At 46.6% G+C, this 18649-nt stretch overlaps 1 protein-coding gene and 1 non-coding gene across 2 annotated transcripts in view; both read right to left on the minus strand.

The window, feature by feature from the left end:
- Nucleotides 1–14476, minus strand: part of LOC135817714 (ribosome quality control complex subunit NEMF-like) — a 30307-nt gene extending 15831 nt beyond the window's left edge. The window contains exons 1-18 of the mRNA XM_065330949.1: nt 14207–14476; nt 11319–11387; nt 10124–10226; nt 9739–9864; nt 8797–8945; nt 8547–8614; nt 6765–6854; nt 6521–6597; nt 5432–5562; nt 5017–5092; nt 4123–4185; nt 3801–3878; nt 2762–2809; nt 2358–2518; nt 1839–1932; nt 1134–1201; nt 625–688; nt 1–158 (exon numbers count right to left, since the gene is read on the minus strand). The exon at nt 1–158 is cut by the window's left edge and continues 35 nt beyond it. Of these exons, the coding sequence (XP_065187021.1) occupies nt 1–158; nt 625–688; nt 1134–1201; nt 1839–1932; nt 2358–2518; nt 2762–2809; nt 3801–3878; nt 4123–4185; nt 5017–5092; nt 5432–5562; nt 6521–6597; nt 6765–6854; nt 8547–8614; nt 8797–8945; nt 9739–9864; nt 10124–10226; nt 11319–11387; nt 14207–14268 (1685 nt within the window). The 5' untranslated portion in view covers nt 14269–14476. The remainder of the gene's footprint in view (nt 159–624; nt 689–1133; nt 1202–1838; nt 1933–2357; nt 2519–2761; nt 2810–3800; nt 3879–4122; nt 4186–5016; nt 5093–5431; nt 5563–6520; nt 6598–6764; nt 6855–8546; nt 8615–8796; nt 8946–9738; nt 9865–10123; nt 10227–11318; nt 11388–14206) is intronic.
- Nucleotides 5890–6268, minus strand: LOC135818640 (small nucleolar RNA U85). Its single transcript, XR_010553740.1, has one exon. It is a non-coding gene; the product is annotated as a small nucleolar RNA U85 (small nucleolar RNA).
- Nucleotides 14477–18649: the final 4173 nt, after the last annotated feature.

The following is an 18649-nucleotide window of genomic DNA, read 5'->3' on the forward strand; positions in this document are numbered from 1 at the left end:
TGTTGCTGGTCGCGTCCGCCGATAACCATGAAATTCTCCGACGAGAAGAAGAACAGGAACTTCTCAAACCAGTAGAACTTCCGTGACTTGCGGATGTTGATAATCGTGGCAGAGTCCTTGACAATCTGCCGTGTCTTCTTCTCGGCTGACTTCAACGCCTGAGTGCCACAAGGACGACAGAGGACAATGGCCGTTACTGGACAAGTACAAGTACATGTAGGGAGCTTCAAACCCACCTGACCGATAGCAGTGTTGGTAGAACACAACCTCAATAACAAAATGAGTGCAAGGCACCACTGTCAATATTACAAATTGAAGACTCAATACAGAGCAAGCAGAATCTGCACATGGATAGAATCCACGTTGTAAAAAGCAACACCCACTGGCCCCAAACTTCCACTTTACCTGGAATACTGACGAGATATGACTGGAGACCTTGGACCTTGGTTACGGTGAGAAAGAAATGCCCCCCCCCCCCCCCCCCCCCCCGCGCTAACAAATATGCCAGAAAGAGCTGGCACCGGTCATAGAAGCATCAAATGAAAAAGAGGGAGACGTGGAACAAAAACGATAGCCAGAAAGTGGGAGAAAAAAATAATTGCACTGGGTGGATGTAGGCCATACCTTCGACGACGAGCCAAGAGTTTTCTCCTTCTTCTGTGCATTGTAGCGACGGCTATCGTAGTAACTAAACACACACAATCCGATAAAGCACACAGAAGTAAGCAGCGGGCAACATGTTAGTCTAGGCAAGCGGACCATAACTAGAAACAGGAACCCCAACAGCCAATACAGTCATGTACCGTAATGTTGCGTATTAAAGCCGGGCTTATTCCTGTAGAAGCCGATGTCAGAGCCAGGTTTATATTCACATCAGGCTTCTATTCAAACCCGGTATTTCTATGTGTGTCAACACTAATACCAGGCTTATGAGCTGGCAGTGTATCTTGAAAATCAGGCTTCTATATGAGATAGGCTTTAATACAAGACACTACGGTATGCTCTACGGCTATCGGAAGATACCAGTCTTTGCAGCAGCAGCAGCAGCGATGGCGCAGATCGCAAGTTAACACGCACAGCACATAATGGTTGCTCACAGCAAGGCTTCAGATTCCAGACAACTCACTACTCACCGTTTGGCGTTGGCATACGCTGTGAGCGACAGATCAATCTCCACCTTCTTGCACTGCTTGCGCAAAGCCTGAAACACCATACCAAGGGTGAACAGAAGGCACAGGGCAACAAACCAGATCAGCCAGGTGTAACAACGCTCAGCATTTAAATTGGCAAAAGCAGCCCAAGAGGTCCATGCACTTGTCCACGTGTGTTACTCGTAAACCCAAACTGGAGCCCCAAAGTCTCAAAATCATGCCTGTATGAGACATTGCACAAATGTTTCACTGAACACGTCTGTGAAGACTACTGCATTTTCCGGAATACAAGCCACACATTTCACACTCGCAATTCAACCAAAACAGTCAGTGCAGCTTATACTACGATGATCAAATGAACGGTGACATACATTAACAGGGTGGATGTCTGTATTTCATACAGGGTGGATGTCTGTATTTCATACAGGGTGGATGTCTGTATTTCATACAGGGTGGATGTCTGTATTTCATACAGGGTGGATGTCTGTATTTCGTGACCAAAATCTAGCTGTGGCTTATACTCCAGTGCGGCTTATTCTCTGGAAAAATACGGTAAGCCTGCTACAGTATAAGTAGGGTAGCATAGCAGGAGCTAACACTGTTCAATAGTCATTCCAAGAGCAGAATACTATTCGGGTCAACTACACGTTACATGTACATGCATTACAAATATGCAACGCCTCTTACTTTCGCTCGTGCCTTCGCCTTAGCAACTCGCTCCCCCTCAGACAAATCCGTATCGTCATCATCTTCGTCGCCCGAGAGCTCCTCAAAGGGATTCCTGCGCAACACATCGCAGAGAGGTACGTGAGCATGATAAGGACAAGTCATTGTACATCAAGACAATGGTCAGGGACCTCAGGCAATGTACATGTACATGGCACTGTATGTGGAACAGAATAGAACTTCTCATTGGCACATTTACTGGTCCAATGTACAACGTAACACCTACCCTACACCACGCCACTGAGGGGGAAACACTGAGGGGGAAACATATGTTCCCTTTTGGGAACATTGGCCAAATTAAGGAAAATTAAATAAATTTTAAAAACGATTACAGACGCAGCAAAATGTTAAAACATGGAAGCATGCACTCATGCATGCATGTGCACACACATGCACACATACACACACACATACATACACACACACACACACACACACACACACACACACACACACACACACACATTTCAGACATCTCACCGCAGGGACATGACGAAGGCATTCCTCTCAAAGCGCAGATCAGTGATGGTACTGGCCACAGGGTCACCCTGCTGCTTAGCCTCTCGTATCATTACAGCTATGTCGGCCCAGTCGGCAGCACTGGCAATCGCACTGTTGAGTACCAACAGAGCACGCTCAACCTGCAAGATAAAACAAAAACCAGAACTCATCCACCTCATCATTTGTAAACCAACTCAAAAGTGAACATTCAAAGTTTGTGACAAAAGTTCGCTGAAGCTTGGAAATGATACATCGACAAAAGAGAGAGAGAGAGAGAGAGAGAGAGAGAGAGAGAGAGAGAGAGAGAGAGAGAGAGAGAGAGAGAGAAAGAGAGAGAGAGAATGAGTGAGAGGGGCACACACACGCACGTTCCCAGCACTAACCAAGTCAACATTCATCTCAATCAAGCCAGCTTTCTCTTCACTCTCCTCCTGAGATGGCAGAATGGACAGAACAGATACAGGGCCGTCGACAGATGACGTTACAGGACAATACTGGCACATGATCATCAATTTAGCCGAGTAGTTACCACAGTAACACTAACAGTAACACAAACATGCACAATCACCTTTGCTGATAACTGGCAGAATCTGGTCACCTGGGTCTCGCATTTTAATCACACCACCACTCTACAATGCGCTCTCAGCCGACCCATTCCACTTGCACATCACCGCCACAATGAGGACAATTCCGCTGAGATAATATGATTTTGCAGGCCCTCGACATAGCTGTTTCGCTCCAGCAGAGCTCATCAGTGGAGGGAATATCAACATCTCAACAGAGTTGTCCTCGCTATGGTGGCGATGGTGTGCAAGTGGAACGGGTCAACCAGAGAGGTGGAGTGGATGACACGATTCAATTCGCTTATTAAAGCGGAAAAAAGGCACCTACTGGTCGACAATCCCCCGAATCCCCAACAAACTGGTGGATTTTACATATGACCCCAGTCATGGGCGAGGACAAAGTGCAGAAAAAGGACACACGCATACATACCATTACATGTACTTCAAGTACATGAGTACACACATCCAGTTGCGCTCACTGAAATCCGACCCAAAGTGCAAAACTGGCGCCCTGGACCAGTTCCGATTACATCGCTGTACTTGTACAGGTGTTCGTCCAGCAGCATTCGTACCACCTCCAAGCTATCAAGGGCCGTGCAAGTAAGATGACGGCGCGAAATAAGCACTTGGGGTCGGATTTCACCGAGCACAACTGTACAGTCATGTACATACTGTGTAGATAGAAACTGGCAGAGAAGCTACATCACTTCCCAGTATTGATAGTTGAACACATACTACAGGACCATCACACTTGCACACAATCACAATGATTGTTCGCCCACCAATGCACCCTATAGGCTATACCGTCCTGGACAGGAACATGACTTTTGTGATTGTAGACATATCAACTCCAACAAACCTCGCCACGTTGTAAGGTATCGACACGCTGCTGAATGTCCTTGCGGACATTGTCCAACTTCTTGACAGCCTGCTTCTCCTGGACAGAATACACATAACATTAGAGAGTATGAGGAAGGTCAGTCTACGGCAGCAACCATAAAACTATCTATGTACTCCCCCCCCACACACACCCACCCACACATAATTAATGAGCAGGCTACTCCATGCATATGTTGTACCAAGAAGAGCCTTCACGGAGGAAAGTTCAGCCTCCAAAGCTAAGTCCATGCATAGCCAACAAAGTCAATGTCCCAAGTAATGCTGAGAGCAGTTAAACCAACCTGATTCAGTTGCTTCACGTCAATCTTTTGTTCCTCCTGTTTGGAGAAGTATTCATCACATGCCTGGAGAGAGAGAGAGAGAGAGAGAGAGAGAGAGAGAGAGAGAGACACACACACACACACACACACACACACACACACAGATATACAGTTACACATTACGGGCCATCTGGCGATATCGATAATTTCACGGGACAAAAGAGTTTAGTTACGGCCCACCCTCTGAAGTGAAAAAATCTGAAACGTGGTACACAATTATTTCAATAAGGGGTCGTCGCAAAAGTTTTTTGTCGTCCCTGAAACGAACATGATTCGTTTGGGGGGGGGGGGGGGTGCGAGCCAAAATCGCAAGCCGACCGACACTGTACATATGACACGTACATGCATGCGATTTTCGTCGTCCAGCATAGCAAGCTGTGTTCGTTTCAGAGGGAGGGAAGGGAGTCCGGGTACGAAATGAACGATGTTCGTTTCAGGGACGACAGAAAACTTTTGCGACGACCCTCAAGCTATCGACATTTTTAAAACAAAACTGGTCTGGACCCACCCATAAACGAAGTTTTTAGTACAAACATCGATAAATAACTCTTCTTCCATCCTACATCAGCTCACCATCTGGGATGAATCGATAAACAATTTTTAAATTTATGGATGGCCCATTACTGAGCAACTAACCACTCGGAAAAACATATCGCAGGGCAGAACACTTGTACATTTGTGCAACGATCGTCCCGTCATGTTCAAAAGCCAAATCTGAAGTCTCCATTACCCAGATGTTTGTCCGTTTAGCACAACGCAAAACATTCGCAGTGTATGCTACCAGGTGCTTAATAATGACTACTCGCTGCTACTCCACTATGCCCTCTCCCTGAGCCAAAGGTGTCTCATCCCTACCTGATTCAAAGTTTGAAACTGCCTGTGGGGCTGTTCACTATGCTGTGAAAATAGTATAGGATGGAATTCATCATACCTACGTACGGAAGCACAAATACACCCACATACACACACACATAATTATAATAATTATACACACACACACATGCAGAGGAGAGAGAGAGAGAGTGAGAGAGAGAGAGAGAGAGAGAGAGAGAGAGAGAGAGAGAGAGAGAGAGAGAGAGAGACAAAAGAGAGACTGCCCAAATTGGCTATACGTGTGTGATGACAACAAACAGCAACAGGACAAAGACAGTAGCAATGAACACCATAGTTGACATGTGCACAGAGCTGCTGCCGGATAATCACTTTGGCCGTTTACAGGGTGAACTGACACTAACATACTGCAGTCAGCACATCTGCTCATCAAACTTACGTCACGTGAATATCAGCAGCAGCAGCAGCAGCAGCAGCAGCAGCAGAACCAGAATCTTCAGCAGTGTCCTTGGCTGCTGCCTTGCCACCAGCTATCTGCGGCTTCTTCCTCTCTTTCTGAATGATGAAACCCTGTGATGTGACAAGACAAGGGAAATACACACGATCACGCCATATCATTAAATACGTCACGTGCACAGATCCACAAACAGACATACAAGCGAACACATCGACAACGGGTTTGCCAATGTTTCCTCAAATACACTGGTACATGTGTTAGCAAGGCAGGCAAGCACAGAGTCAGTACATGAGTGAAGTCAGTTCAGAACCACACATTGACCAAGCATCATAGATAGGGCGTCATGCACCACCGCAGTGCGTAAATGACACACTTCCATTTTAATGTTTATGAAGACCACAAGCACCAGGTTAGGGTCTAGAGGGGCGCTTTTCATCTCCTGGCATCAGAATACTAAAATATCAATCATTCACCAAGACCTTGCAGACTACCACTCCTACTGCATTCGAACACCGCACATCAAAGACAAAACATGACACATGTACACACGCACACATACGCACGGATGAAGACATGGGACAAAGAAATGTCCTGCACGATTTTTAGGACACAGACATGCCTCGGTCAGTGTCCCCCAAAGATCGACAGATTTTAGTGTCCGTCCGCCTTTACAGCGAGCGCGTATTCAGACAAGAGGCGCCCACCAAGATTATAAACGTTTTAGGCAGCATCACAAATGCAGCTGACCCCTCGCGAGGTCTGGAGTGGTGTCCACAAAGTCTTGGAAAGTCGTCATGATAGTATTTCTCATCATTTGCCAACTGAGGAAAAGCCTAATGTTGGTGCTGGGCACATACAAAAGTACAGTGCTGCTAAACGAAAACCGATCGCATGAGTCAAGTACTCGTCGGGCGCTGTGCAGCCCTAGAGCTGAGATCACTGGGATGCTCACTGGTGCATGGCGCAAAGCTGACTCACTCGATCGGATCTCATTGAGCAGCACTGCACAATGCAGCAGAGTGCTGAAAAGCACTTAGACTGCATTAGTACGTCAACAGATCTGCTACATACCTGGGGCTGAGAGCCGACGTCTTGCATGAGTTTCTCGGCGGCACTCATAGCAGTGAAGAGCTGCACTTGGTGCTCCTCTACACAACACACATCACCAACAGCACAGCACAGAGCAGAGCAGGAGAGATTTGCTTGAGTTGTTCTTGCAAGAATCGCCTAGCTTTTTTCTCCTTCCCATGCATAGAAGTGCAGAAAACTCATGCCCATACACCAACAATAATGCCCTACTACTAAACACACCAACCTGCCAAGAAGGTCATTTCAGCCGTGATCTTTGTGGACAGAGTATGACCGACCATCCGGAGGCAATGGTCCATGAGTTGTGGCCCGAACACTGCACGAAACAAAGCCAAGATAACAACATACAGTGATATTATAGTGCCAATAATAGAAAAAGCCACCCAATGATGAACAGAAGAAATGCTTCTCATGTAGCATTGCAAATAAATTAGACAGTACAGGTCCAGTCCAGATACCAACATATACTGCAAAACAGGTCATTACTTTAGCGCCGGTGATGTTTTAGCGATTTTAGCGAAAGGAGTGCTTTTCGCTAAAGTTTTACCGCGCCAATCGAAATTTTGCATGTACAGTACTAGGCATCTTTCTTTTTGAAATTTGTATCGCTAAAATATTTCATCGCGAATTGGTCCTGATTCAGAAAATACAAAAACATTTACCCGCTGAAATTAGCCGTTCTACAGCAACCTCCAGATATGATATCCAAGGCACTCAAGCTTCCGATTTTTTTTATTATTCACGGTTCACGTGAGACTCGGTTAGATCTATATATATATACATGTATAGAGAGAGGCCGAGTTTTCCGCATCCGTAGGAACGCCACCACCCTTCAAGGATCAAGGCGCAGATGCAGCTCCTAAAGCGGTGGGAGGTGAGTAGATCAGCTCACCAGCATGTGGTCAAAGACCGAAAATCCCATTCACTGCATCCATGTTTTCCTCGTGCCAGGCCACGAGTTCCCAATTAACTGTGTGGCTTCCGATTGCCAGCATAATAATGCATATACGAACACATCACACTTCCCAGGTAATCACACTCCAATAGAGTGGTTTCACACCTATTACATGTTATTTACAACACAAGACCATACGAGACAGCCATGTTGATTCCAACCCTGTATTTTTGGAACGTAAGAAGGTCCTGCATATCTGTTCTGGGTATTTACTATTTACGATCCCAACGCAAATCCATTACACGCACTGTGCTTATGATGGAGACTCTTATATTAGGGCATGCCCACCGGAGAGGACAGCCACTCGTAGTTTCACATACATACATGTACAAATTACAGGTATTACAAGCTAACACACTTGTATTTGTACTTGTTGCTCACTGCCAAAACTGATCACGTGGGTCTCCCCGGGAGAGGGGAGAGAGACTCAAAAGGAATCTTAGAAAGATGACTCAATTGGCTATTGAACCGCCCAACGGCCGACACCCCCTGAAATCCCCAAAACTCTGGGTGGACTTCAAAATGATCCCACTTATGGGCTCACCACGCCTCAGTAAGTGGGTGAGGACAAGGCGCAGAAAGAGGATTGACGGCATCATGGTATCCGTCCCGGGATCCAACTGCAGTTACCCTTGCCCCCAGTGAAGGTAATACTTGCTACTAGTGTGGGTGGCTAAATCAAAGTGGATCTGATATAAGCGTCACTAGCACCATTGATTACACAAGAGTTAATCTAGCTAACAAACACACACACACACACACACACACACACACACACACACACACACACACACACCACACTCAGACATGCCCATCGCGGAAGCGATGATAGCGAACAGCTATGTTAGACATAGCAACTTGTGCTGGGATTACACCATTCAACAGCTTGCAAGGCTGATGAATTGACCGCCACTAATTTTAGCCTGGTATCCACCACACAGCTGACTGAAGTGACCACACACATACACACACACACACACACACACACACACACACACCACATACACACACACACACGCCACAGCTGTACAATCCATTTCAAACGCAACTAACCATAATGTGGACTGAGAATCTTGCGCAGTGTATCACCAGCCTGTGCTCCCTGCACAATACTCAAGATCCTGAACAAAGTGCAAGCGGACAGATTTATATTGCCAGTGGCTCGGAAGGGGGGGGGGGGGGGGGCAAAAACGCCATTGGTTAGCCACTTTAAGAAAAAAAGAATTATTCAATTGCCATTCCAATGACTCCATCAAGACGGGTGAAAAACAAAGACCGTGATGCAAGATCTCTATAAGCTCACCCCTCTCTTGTGACTGGCTCGGCCTCTCTGGCGTTGGACAGCGGGTAGGATTCTCGCACGGCAAAGCGCACATCCTCATTGTCCTTGTCCTTACGTCGGCGCAGCAAGTTGAGAATGGTGTACTGGTGGTCCGTCAAGACAACATTTCCCTACGGTGTGGCAAAGAGAAGGTACGACGACAACAGAACACGTGAATGCAAAGAAGTCAGTGTCGGACAACCAAAGGAAACGGATACTCCTTCCTGCCAGTGGCTATCCCACCCCTAGAGTGAGCGTGCTCGAATCTGCAAGATGAAAACACTGCATGCCCCAATCATCCTGTACAGAAACAAAGCCCCTGTACCCAGCCACCATTGCTAGTGGGCAGTTCTGGAAATTTCCGTGAACAAACTTGTGCGGCCTACGGAATAACCATAGACCCTGTACTAAATTGAACCACTTATTGACAATTCTACTTCATTAAAATGTTGTTGTTCTGGTCTCTAGCATCAGATTACTAAAGTATCAATCACTCCTAAAGACTAAGCATTCACCACAACTACATCTGAACACTGCGACACTGAGGACAGGAACAATGCGTGCACACGCACACATACGCACGGATGAAGACACGGGACAAGGGAATGTTCTGCACGAGTTTTAGGACACAGACATGCCTCGGTCAGTGTCCCCTAAAGATCGACAGATTCTAGTGTCCGTCCGCCTTTACAGCGAGCGCGTATTCAGACAAGAGGCGCCCACCAAGATTAGAGACGTTTTAGGCAGCATCACAAATGCAGCTGACTCCTTGCAGAGTCCAGAAGTGGTTTGAATGCATAGTCCACCACACGGTCTTGATCGCACTTATCATCACCTGCCAGAGACCAGAGCTTATGAAATTGAACAAGCAGAAGCAACGAGCACCCGGCTACAGCCCCAGCGTGTCAAACGCGCGTCACTCACTCTATCGTAGAGCTCAACAATGAGGTGATAGGCTGCCTCATCAGTGCCAAACTGTAGATCAATGATACGATCCCCGCCGAGCTGCCGCACACTAACGAGACGGCGTGACTTCAGATGCTTGCGACACTGCAACACAAAAACAAAGAGTGAGCAACTGAATGAGGACGAAGCAGCAAGGCGAAAGCAGCACACCTACAATAGGTTCCTGGCTCCCTATCGGATGGGTGCCAGTGTCTGTGCTGCTATTGACATTCTAGGCGTATGGAAGAGATGCACCGAAAGTAACGGAAATACAAGTACACTGAGCATTCGTGAAGTTACAGTAATATCCCAACACACATCAGGTGTGCAACGTACATGTACATCAGTAGGACATTGAACTTACTTTCAATGAGAACTGCGACGGCATGTTGGGTTTGGGCCACTCAAAGTCGGTGCTATGAATGCGTATGCCGGATTCAAAAAGCAACATCTTCTTCAGATCGGGCCTGCCACGGCAAAATCCAAAAGGAGCAAGAATCAAATAGAAACTAGTCTGGTCTGAGTTACATAGTACATAATCAATGTGGACAAAGATCGATGCCAACATCAAAGAAAATGCGCCATCATCACCAACGCACATTACAGAGGTTGCGCACAACGAAAATTCGTAAGATTTCGACTGTCCGGGTTCGAGTAACGAAAGTTGCTGCGAAGATCCGTCCAATTGAGACCGAAACAGAGCAGATCTACGAAAAAAATCGTTACCTGGAGTACTAAAATACTGATATTTTACAACTCCCTGTCTTGACTCTTCGCACCCGCGTGGCCGCTGCGTCGGCCCACTACGAAAGAGTTCACGCGTTGTGCGCAACCTCCCGGTTTACGAATATTCGTTAGCTTTTTTCGTTTAAAATATTCGTTATGGCGCTACGAATTTTCGTTGTGCGCAACCTCTCCATTATTCAGATCTTCTGTGCTAACCCACATTCGGCTGCACCAGAGATTCGTAATTCAATGCAATGGAACATGGATTTTCCACTATAGAAACCATCTAGCAGCAGTGTATGTGCCACGCGGATAGGTGTTCATGCTAAAGGTCAGCGGCAGAGCGAGGTGAAATTCGGAGCACAGCCAGCCCAAGCCAGTCAGATCTCGTTTACACTATGCTGCATTATGCACACTCGCTCTCTGTCACCAACCAATCTGGCGGCTAGGCAGGGAGCCTGGCAACTGACTAGGCATTACGATGGCCTTGAATAACATGCCAGTTCCAGGTGATTTTCCACCAGTCGGTGAAGAACCGAATAAACAAGGTTCGGCCGCGGAGAAAACGTAGAGCCCTCCACGGTTCAACAGTGTTCGCCATGTTCCACCAGCAATACATGTAGAGTGGTTTAACATCTCTGTCACATGACCATACGGAGCAGCCATGTTAGTTCCAACTCCACACAAACCCTGCATCTATGGGTCACATGATGTCGGCCATGTTGGTTGCACTGTCCACATGCCATGATCACTTTCTCCACAAACTTAGTCACATGACAAAGATGTGAAACCACTCTATACGGTGTGAAATGCGTTGGCCAGCAATGACTTACTTTGCTAAGCGAATGAGGTATGTCTTGTTGTCCACATCATACACATTGACAACTCTCAAGCCGAGTAGACTGCAACAACATGATCAACAAGTGAGAGAACACAGCAATAATGGCACAAACAACATTCGCGGCAAGGACGCCAACAGAAGCAGCACCAATACCAGCAAACAAAGAGACTTGACATGGTGCAATTGTTCAGCTGTCAGTGGACACAAATCCAGTAAGTGTAGTGCTGTACTGATGCTGCTATATACACTTTGACCTGTACAAACATGTACACATCCATGTACGACAAGCAGCTAAAACAAAGCGGCTAACGCTGGGCACACCATGCAAGAACCCGGCCACTCCATACGGACCATAGATTTCACAGACTGAACCAGTAGCGCCAGCAAAGCCCTGGCAGGAACCAAGGATCCGATATCAGTGGTACCAAGAGTGCGCAACTCGACGACTCTCCAGCCCATGGCAGAATTTTTGTATGACATCAGTCATTGGGCTTACTCATGCCATAAAGCGCAGCTAGAGATTAAAGTACAAATACTACAGTGCTAGCAACTGAAATCCAACACCCTGAGCGGTGGGTTCACATTCTTTGCGATGTGAGCGCACAGGGGGTCGGATTTCAGTTGCCAGCACTGTAGCAACTTGTACATCGCAGCTGTGGTAGTCGGAGCAGAACAACGAACAGTAGATCAATGCGTCCTGAACACGAGGAACTGACACAGTGTATCCACAAGACAAGCGCTGAGAAGCATACTCACTTGATTCTACTTCTTCTGGCAAAAAAATAACGCACGATGAAAAATTCCGCCGTGGGTGACCTCCACCGCAGCTCGAGATAGTAGTCGCACACTCTTGGTGGTACAGTCAGACCTCGCTTCAACCGCACACATCCGTTTTCCACAAAAAAATATCCGGATAGGCGAGGGAACCGGATAATCGAACACCAGTTATGTTGGATGCATCACGTATGTTGTAAATCTGTAACCAGCTATTTTCTTGCGGATGGCGAGGGATCCGGATAAAAGAGGACCGGATAAGCGAGGTCGTACTGTACCACCCATGCCCTTGCTACCAACGACGCCACAGCACTGGTGCCATTGGGAGTCATGGCTGGGTTTGAGTGACCATGAACATGTAGCATGAACATCACTTTCGGACTTGCGCCCAACACCAGAGCAGGCTGCTCCAACACAAAAACGGTCCAAGACATGACGGACAGGCCACCTAAGCATATTTGCATTCGGTTCGGTATAAGAATAACAATACACGTACAGTGCAGCCTCTCCTTCTCCGCACCTCCCGCACCCAGGCACCATGTAAGCAACCAGGCACCCTGTCAGCAAGTGAATGTAGTCAAATCTTGTAATTTTCTACGTCTTCGTGGCGGTCAGCTCAACTACTGCACCACATAGAGGATTTTATTATGCAAAAGACGTTACTTCAGTAACGTCTGGCGCTAGCCAGGGTCCACACAGCTTTAATTCCGTGTTTGTGTGCTTGTGCTGTCGGCATGCCTGGCGCTATCCCGTACCTGTCCCGTACCGTACCATCAAAGACAGCTGGCCACAATATTCAAATAGGGCTTTCAAATGAAAGATCATAACGTGAAGCAATTTGGAAGAATGAGTATGTATACGAAGTGTATCGGGGGAATGCATGCAGGGCGATAGTGCGGGTTCAAATCCTAGGTTATGTCTTGAAAAAAAAATAGAAGAAATGAAAAATTTATAACATCCCTATGCTTTTTGCCTAGGTCATCAAGGTGGTAGACAGTGTCGTATTACCCTCAAATGCAAAGAGAAAGTTTATTTCTTTCGCTCAGGGCCCTACGCTATGCTTTTTTGCCTAGCTCATCATGCATGTTATTCAAACAGATGGAAACTTTTCGCAATACATGTACAATGATATAGCCGATCAGTTCGTTGTGGTATGGTTGGGCATTGTAGTCGTCATGGTCGACGTAAAACACTATTTACATACACAAACTCGGGGAGCAAAAGTCTCTCTGTCCCATCAGCTGCCACATACCAACTAAATACAAAAAGCATAGCATAGGGCCCTGAGCTTCCAAGCTCTATCGTTTATTCAGACATCTCCTGGCACGCCAAAAGACGGCCAATTAATTAAACCTGACTCACTTGTGAGGTCTGCATTCGCCACTAAAGTGAAAAGGCATAGTGGTGGCCTGCGGAAGCGAAGGCTACTGTACAGGCAGAAAATTTCGTCGGTCAATAATTTCGTCTAACTCCAAAGAAAGGGATTTCGTCCGGTTGAAAATTTAGTCCATGGACTATAACAGTGTATTGAAACGCTGGACAAATCGACATTCGTCCGTCATTTAATTTAGTCCCAAAGCTCCTTGGACGAAAAAGACGAAATTAAATTCCAGACGAATATTTCTGCTTGTACAGTATATAGCTTGGGTGTTTCTGAACATTCAAGCGATGCTAACGCGGATCCCGCGAATATTATTAATTGTCATTAGGAAAATACAAGTTACACGGTCAGTGTCGTGCAATGTTATCGCAAGAGCTGATTGTTTAGTAACTGGTGGTGTTAGTGGACATTTAATTTATAGCGTAACTAGTAGTTTCTTGGTCCTTTTTTCTTTATTATAAATGTGTTTTTATTGTTCGTGCTGATGGTGATACATGTATTCCTGAAGACTGTCACAAAAAAAACATTTCAATCTGTACAACTCTTTGCTCCAATGCACTGCGGGCATGGCATGTATACATGTATGGGATGAATGAGTGTATTCCTACATCTCCAACTTTACAAACCATTATGAGAAGCCTGGTGAAGGAAACACAACGCAGCGGAAATTTAAAAGTCACAGTAGAACGAGGGAAATGTAAAGGAAACAGGGACACGGCACTTACGTCAACTCCTGAAGTTCAGCTACAACAGCTCGAACATCTAAAGCAGTAAACCGGGACTTCATGATGTATTGGCCGACTCACAGAATAGTGAATACAGAACTACAATACAAGTCTAGCCATGTGTCTTTTCACTACGTAAAGACTTGAAAGAGGCTGGAGAAGAAGTCACTGGCTACTTTACTGGCCTGAAAGTGATAGCTCTCGAAGTTAGTTCGCGAAGGTCTACAAATAGTAGTTCGGGGTTCGCAATGTCTTTTTTGAGTCTTTTTATCCGGCCATTGGCTCGAAAAAAATGTATGTACGTAGATCTACATTTTGTAGCTACGATCATATGCGCGCACGTGCACACGCGATAAAAATATTTTTACTTTTTTGATTACTTTGCGTCTTTATAAATTTACCTGATAAATTAAAATTATTTATACAGATAACAAGGCAGCACAAGTCCGGGATCCTTTCCATGTCGTTGAGCATTTACTACAACAATTACAAGTACTGAGTCTGTTCCGGTACATGTACAGGTTAGTTGTGGCCTGCTCAGGCTTCTGCCGCTGAGGCATCAGTTGGAGCTCTTCATCGTAAATAGTAGGAAAGGTCACACAAATCATAAAGTGGAAGGTGTCGGCTGAGTGATCGTGAAAATAAGTGAAGATGTTCAGCTGTACCTGTGCGTCCAGAATCGCCCGACTTAGTGGTTTGGAATTGTTTCGAAGCTATCGGCCAGCTGCAGCGAGATACACCAGCACTGATTCCACCAGTACCAATTTTGTCGATGATGGCAAATGGCCGGGCCCATTCACGAAGAAGGGTTTGCCTTCAATGAAAAATGCATCGAATAAGCACAGGCTTGAAGAGCTGGGCTTCAATAATTTAGATGAGCTAATTCAGAGCCAGGTACCTGCGGCTGGTGGTCACATTGAAGACTCTGCTTCTCAGAGTCAGTCGAATGAGGTTGGTGATGAGAAGGATGTGTCAAAGGCTACCTTGCCTTCTGGTCATACTGAATACTTGGAAGTTAAGTACGTCGCCCATTTGAAATGGCTGTTGGGAAACGGCTTTGTGGATACCAGTGGATGTTCTCTGTTCTTCGGTCCTGATCCGAGAAGTAGGGGCCATAAGACCATCCAGATAGTAGGCATTGAAGAAGATGTAAAGCGATGCAAGGACTCCGTGGCCACTCTATTGCACGGCAGTCTACCTGTACGTGCCCGTACGGTCTCTGAGCACTATCCAGCCTACGTTCCCGTTCGTCCACCAGGCCAACCAACCTCACGGGCAAGTCCTGCTACTGTGTATTCTCACATTCCTGTTTCACCTTGGTTCAAGCCCCCCGTGTTGAAATTCACCAACGCGGTGTTTAACAATTCTGAGCTGGACATTGCGTATGGCGTATTGTACAGAGATGGCGCTTTGCTTCGACGTGCCCAGGTGCCACCTATGTCGGAAAGGGATAGAAAGCTGGCTACTCAGGCATCCGTTGTTGATCAATTATCAAGTACTGTCGCAGACATCCAGGACCAGATTCGCAATGTGATGCAGACGCCTATTTTCAGGCCGTCGCTTAACATCAGTGCACGCGTAGGTCATATGGGTAGTCCCGCGCACCCATCCGTCTTTGTGCACCGATCCAGCAAGGTACCAGGTCTTAGGGCCACATTCCAGCCATGTATGCCATCTGAAGCTGATTGGAAGGAACAACTGCCAGAGAGGACATCGACCGACACAACATTGACAGTAATGGGCACTATTCTCGGGTCATCAGCATTTGCCAACCAACTTTTTTCAGCTCAATATGTGCTTGATGGAGAGTCGTTCGTTAATCAAAGCGTATCCAGGTGCACATCTGCTTGCACCACACACCACTTCAACAACTTTCTGCCGCATCTCCAGCATGATTTGCGCTTCACCGTACAAAATCATGGCGGACTGCAGCCAGTATCCGAAGAGGAGAGAGCCGAGGTGACCAGGAGCATTGGTAGCGTGACATACCTGGGCGGTGGACTATTGATGCATCAACAGCCGCGCACCACTGCTCAGTGTCAGCCAATATTCCTTTCGAAAATGGTAGTGAGATGCATTGAGCTCTATCCATTAGCCGATGATGTGTCTCTGGAAAAAGGCACGTTACATTTCTCTACAACCCGTGGAGGAGTCCTGAGGCCCCGCATGACTGTAGATGTTTTCGATGTTGTACCGAGCGCCTTCTCTTCGCATGATCAGGTCAGGCATGCCCATCAGCAGCTCAGTTCAGATGACTGTGAGCAGCTTGTGAGCTCTGTGCCATCATTGGTGGAGCATGGGTTGCGCTTTTGCGGCATGCGCACAGGAGCTGCAACGGCAGCTGCCACCCAGGCCTGATGGAGCTGCTGTGATCTTAACTGTGTGCATGTTGGTGCGTGCGTGTGTGTGCGTGCGTGTGCGTGTGTGTGTGTGTGTTGCTAGTGTTGACCACACCGGTGGGTGAAGCACTGGTGGTGACATCCAAAATGCTGGAATGTGTTTTGTGTGTCTTATACACTGGTGTATCTCCCCCATGGCAACTACCAGCATTGGTGGTTTTCAGCCAATTCAGGTGTACTTCTGCTCGCTCGGACAAGAGTTGTTTTTAGGTTTGGCTGGCTTTATTGGATTGCTACATATTGCTTCAGTTTCAGAATCACAGTGTCGGCTTATCGAATTAGCCCGCTTCGCAATATGATCATTGTACCGATACCCTTGTGGCCTTGACTCCGGTTTGATTGACCTGCTCTCCATGCTTGAGTATAATGTCGTGTGGGTTCAATGTTCGGATTGCACCAGACCAGGGTGTGTACTGTCTTTACTGCTGCTGCTGAGGCTGCTAATCTGCACTGGTGGCAGTGGCAAGGTCTCAGTTGGACCTGATGCGATCTTAACTCCTTTATACTGACTTCGGAATCTTCTGTCCGTGTATTCAAGAAAGAGCTGCGCAAACATTCCTGTAAGTATTCACGTCTACTCGCTGGCATGCCGCTACCTTGTTCATACAGTGCTGGCAACTGAAATCCGACCCCTGAGCGGTGTGCTCACATCGCAACGACCCAGCACGGGATTGTAAAACTACGAAATAGAGACCGCTAGAATGTGAACATACCACTCAGGGGTCGGATTTCAGTTGCCAGCACTGTAGTAGTCCCCTTTCCCAATCTGTACTCTCTTGTACCATCATCCTTTGATGCGACAGATCGGACCCCACGATTGGTGGTCAGCCTTTGCGTCATCCTAATAAAGTTGTTATTATTATTATTATACCAAGAGTACAGCTGTGATAATATTACGACTGTACTCTTGTAATTACATTGTACATGTACAGTGAGATTTCAGTATAAAAATAATTAATACGACTCGTACTGTCCCTGAAAACGGTGAAAAGTATCTTGTTTTCTAGCCCCTTCCAGTATCTAGATCTGTATCCCGAGACAGATACTTTGATGTCGTCAATCCCTTTCCTGCACCATATCCTCGGCCACTTACTTTGGTGCATGTGGTGAGCCCGGAATTTGGATGATTTCCAAGTCCGCCCAGAGTTCGGGGATTTCAGGGGGTTTCGGCCGTTGGGAGATTCAATAGTAAGTTGAGTCATCTGTCCAAGATTCCTTTTGAATTTCTCTCCCCTCTTTCGGGAAGACTCACATGACCAGTTTCGCAGTGAGCTTGTACACGTACTGTAAAAGCGGAAATTTTCGGTGGTGTAATATTTTCGTTATTCTCCAAAATCGGCGGTTCGGTAGAGGGAAATTTTCGGTAAAACCCGTTCTCCAGGTAAGTGTACTACAATGTACCACTACTTGTATACAGTATCGGTTGTACCGAAATTTTCGGTGCGTTTTATCGGTAAAAATTGCTGGCACCGAAGTTACCGAAAATAAGACACCACCGAAAATCTCTGCTTTTGCAGCATGTGGAAGAGCCTATATCCCCCCCCCCCCCCCCCCGTTATCCTGGCAAATTGCTTAGACATGCCTGCACATCGTCATCCGTGCCTTTCGAAGGCCGTGCAGCCAAGGCGCCTGACAGACACAATGCACGGTTGCAAGAGTACATAAACCAGAGTGTGCAACTGTGCAATCAGATCTGAAACAGCGCAGTTCGTGCTCTACGTTGCCCTGATGTGTGGGAACTGAACTATTATTATCGATATGTGCAATCATGTATTTAGCTCCTCATTGATTTTTTACCAGGTGTGGGCCATCCCCTGATTTCATAGGTGCCAGACATTTTACGTTTTTCATTCACTATTTTTTTCATATAGCGTGGTTGACCGATTCCTGATATGGACACGTGTACGTGCACGGAAAATATGCGTACTTTGAAATGTAAAAAAAATGAGGTCAGCCAAGCCGCGACTTGCGTACAGCTCACATTTTTCGTGTTTCACAGCCCAGAAATCAGCCAAGTTTCCATGATTTTAGACGTCCTGTTTTA

Source organism: Sycon ciliatum, chromosome 5 (assembly GCF_964019385.1).
Source record: "Sycon ciliatum chromosome 5, ocSycCili1.1, whole genome shotgun sequence".
Classification (NCBI taxonomy): Eukaryota; Metazoa; Porifera; class Calcarea; order Leucosolenida; family Sycettidae; genus Sycon; species Sycon ciliatum.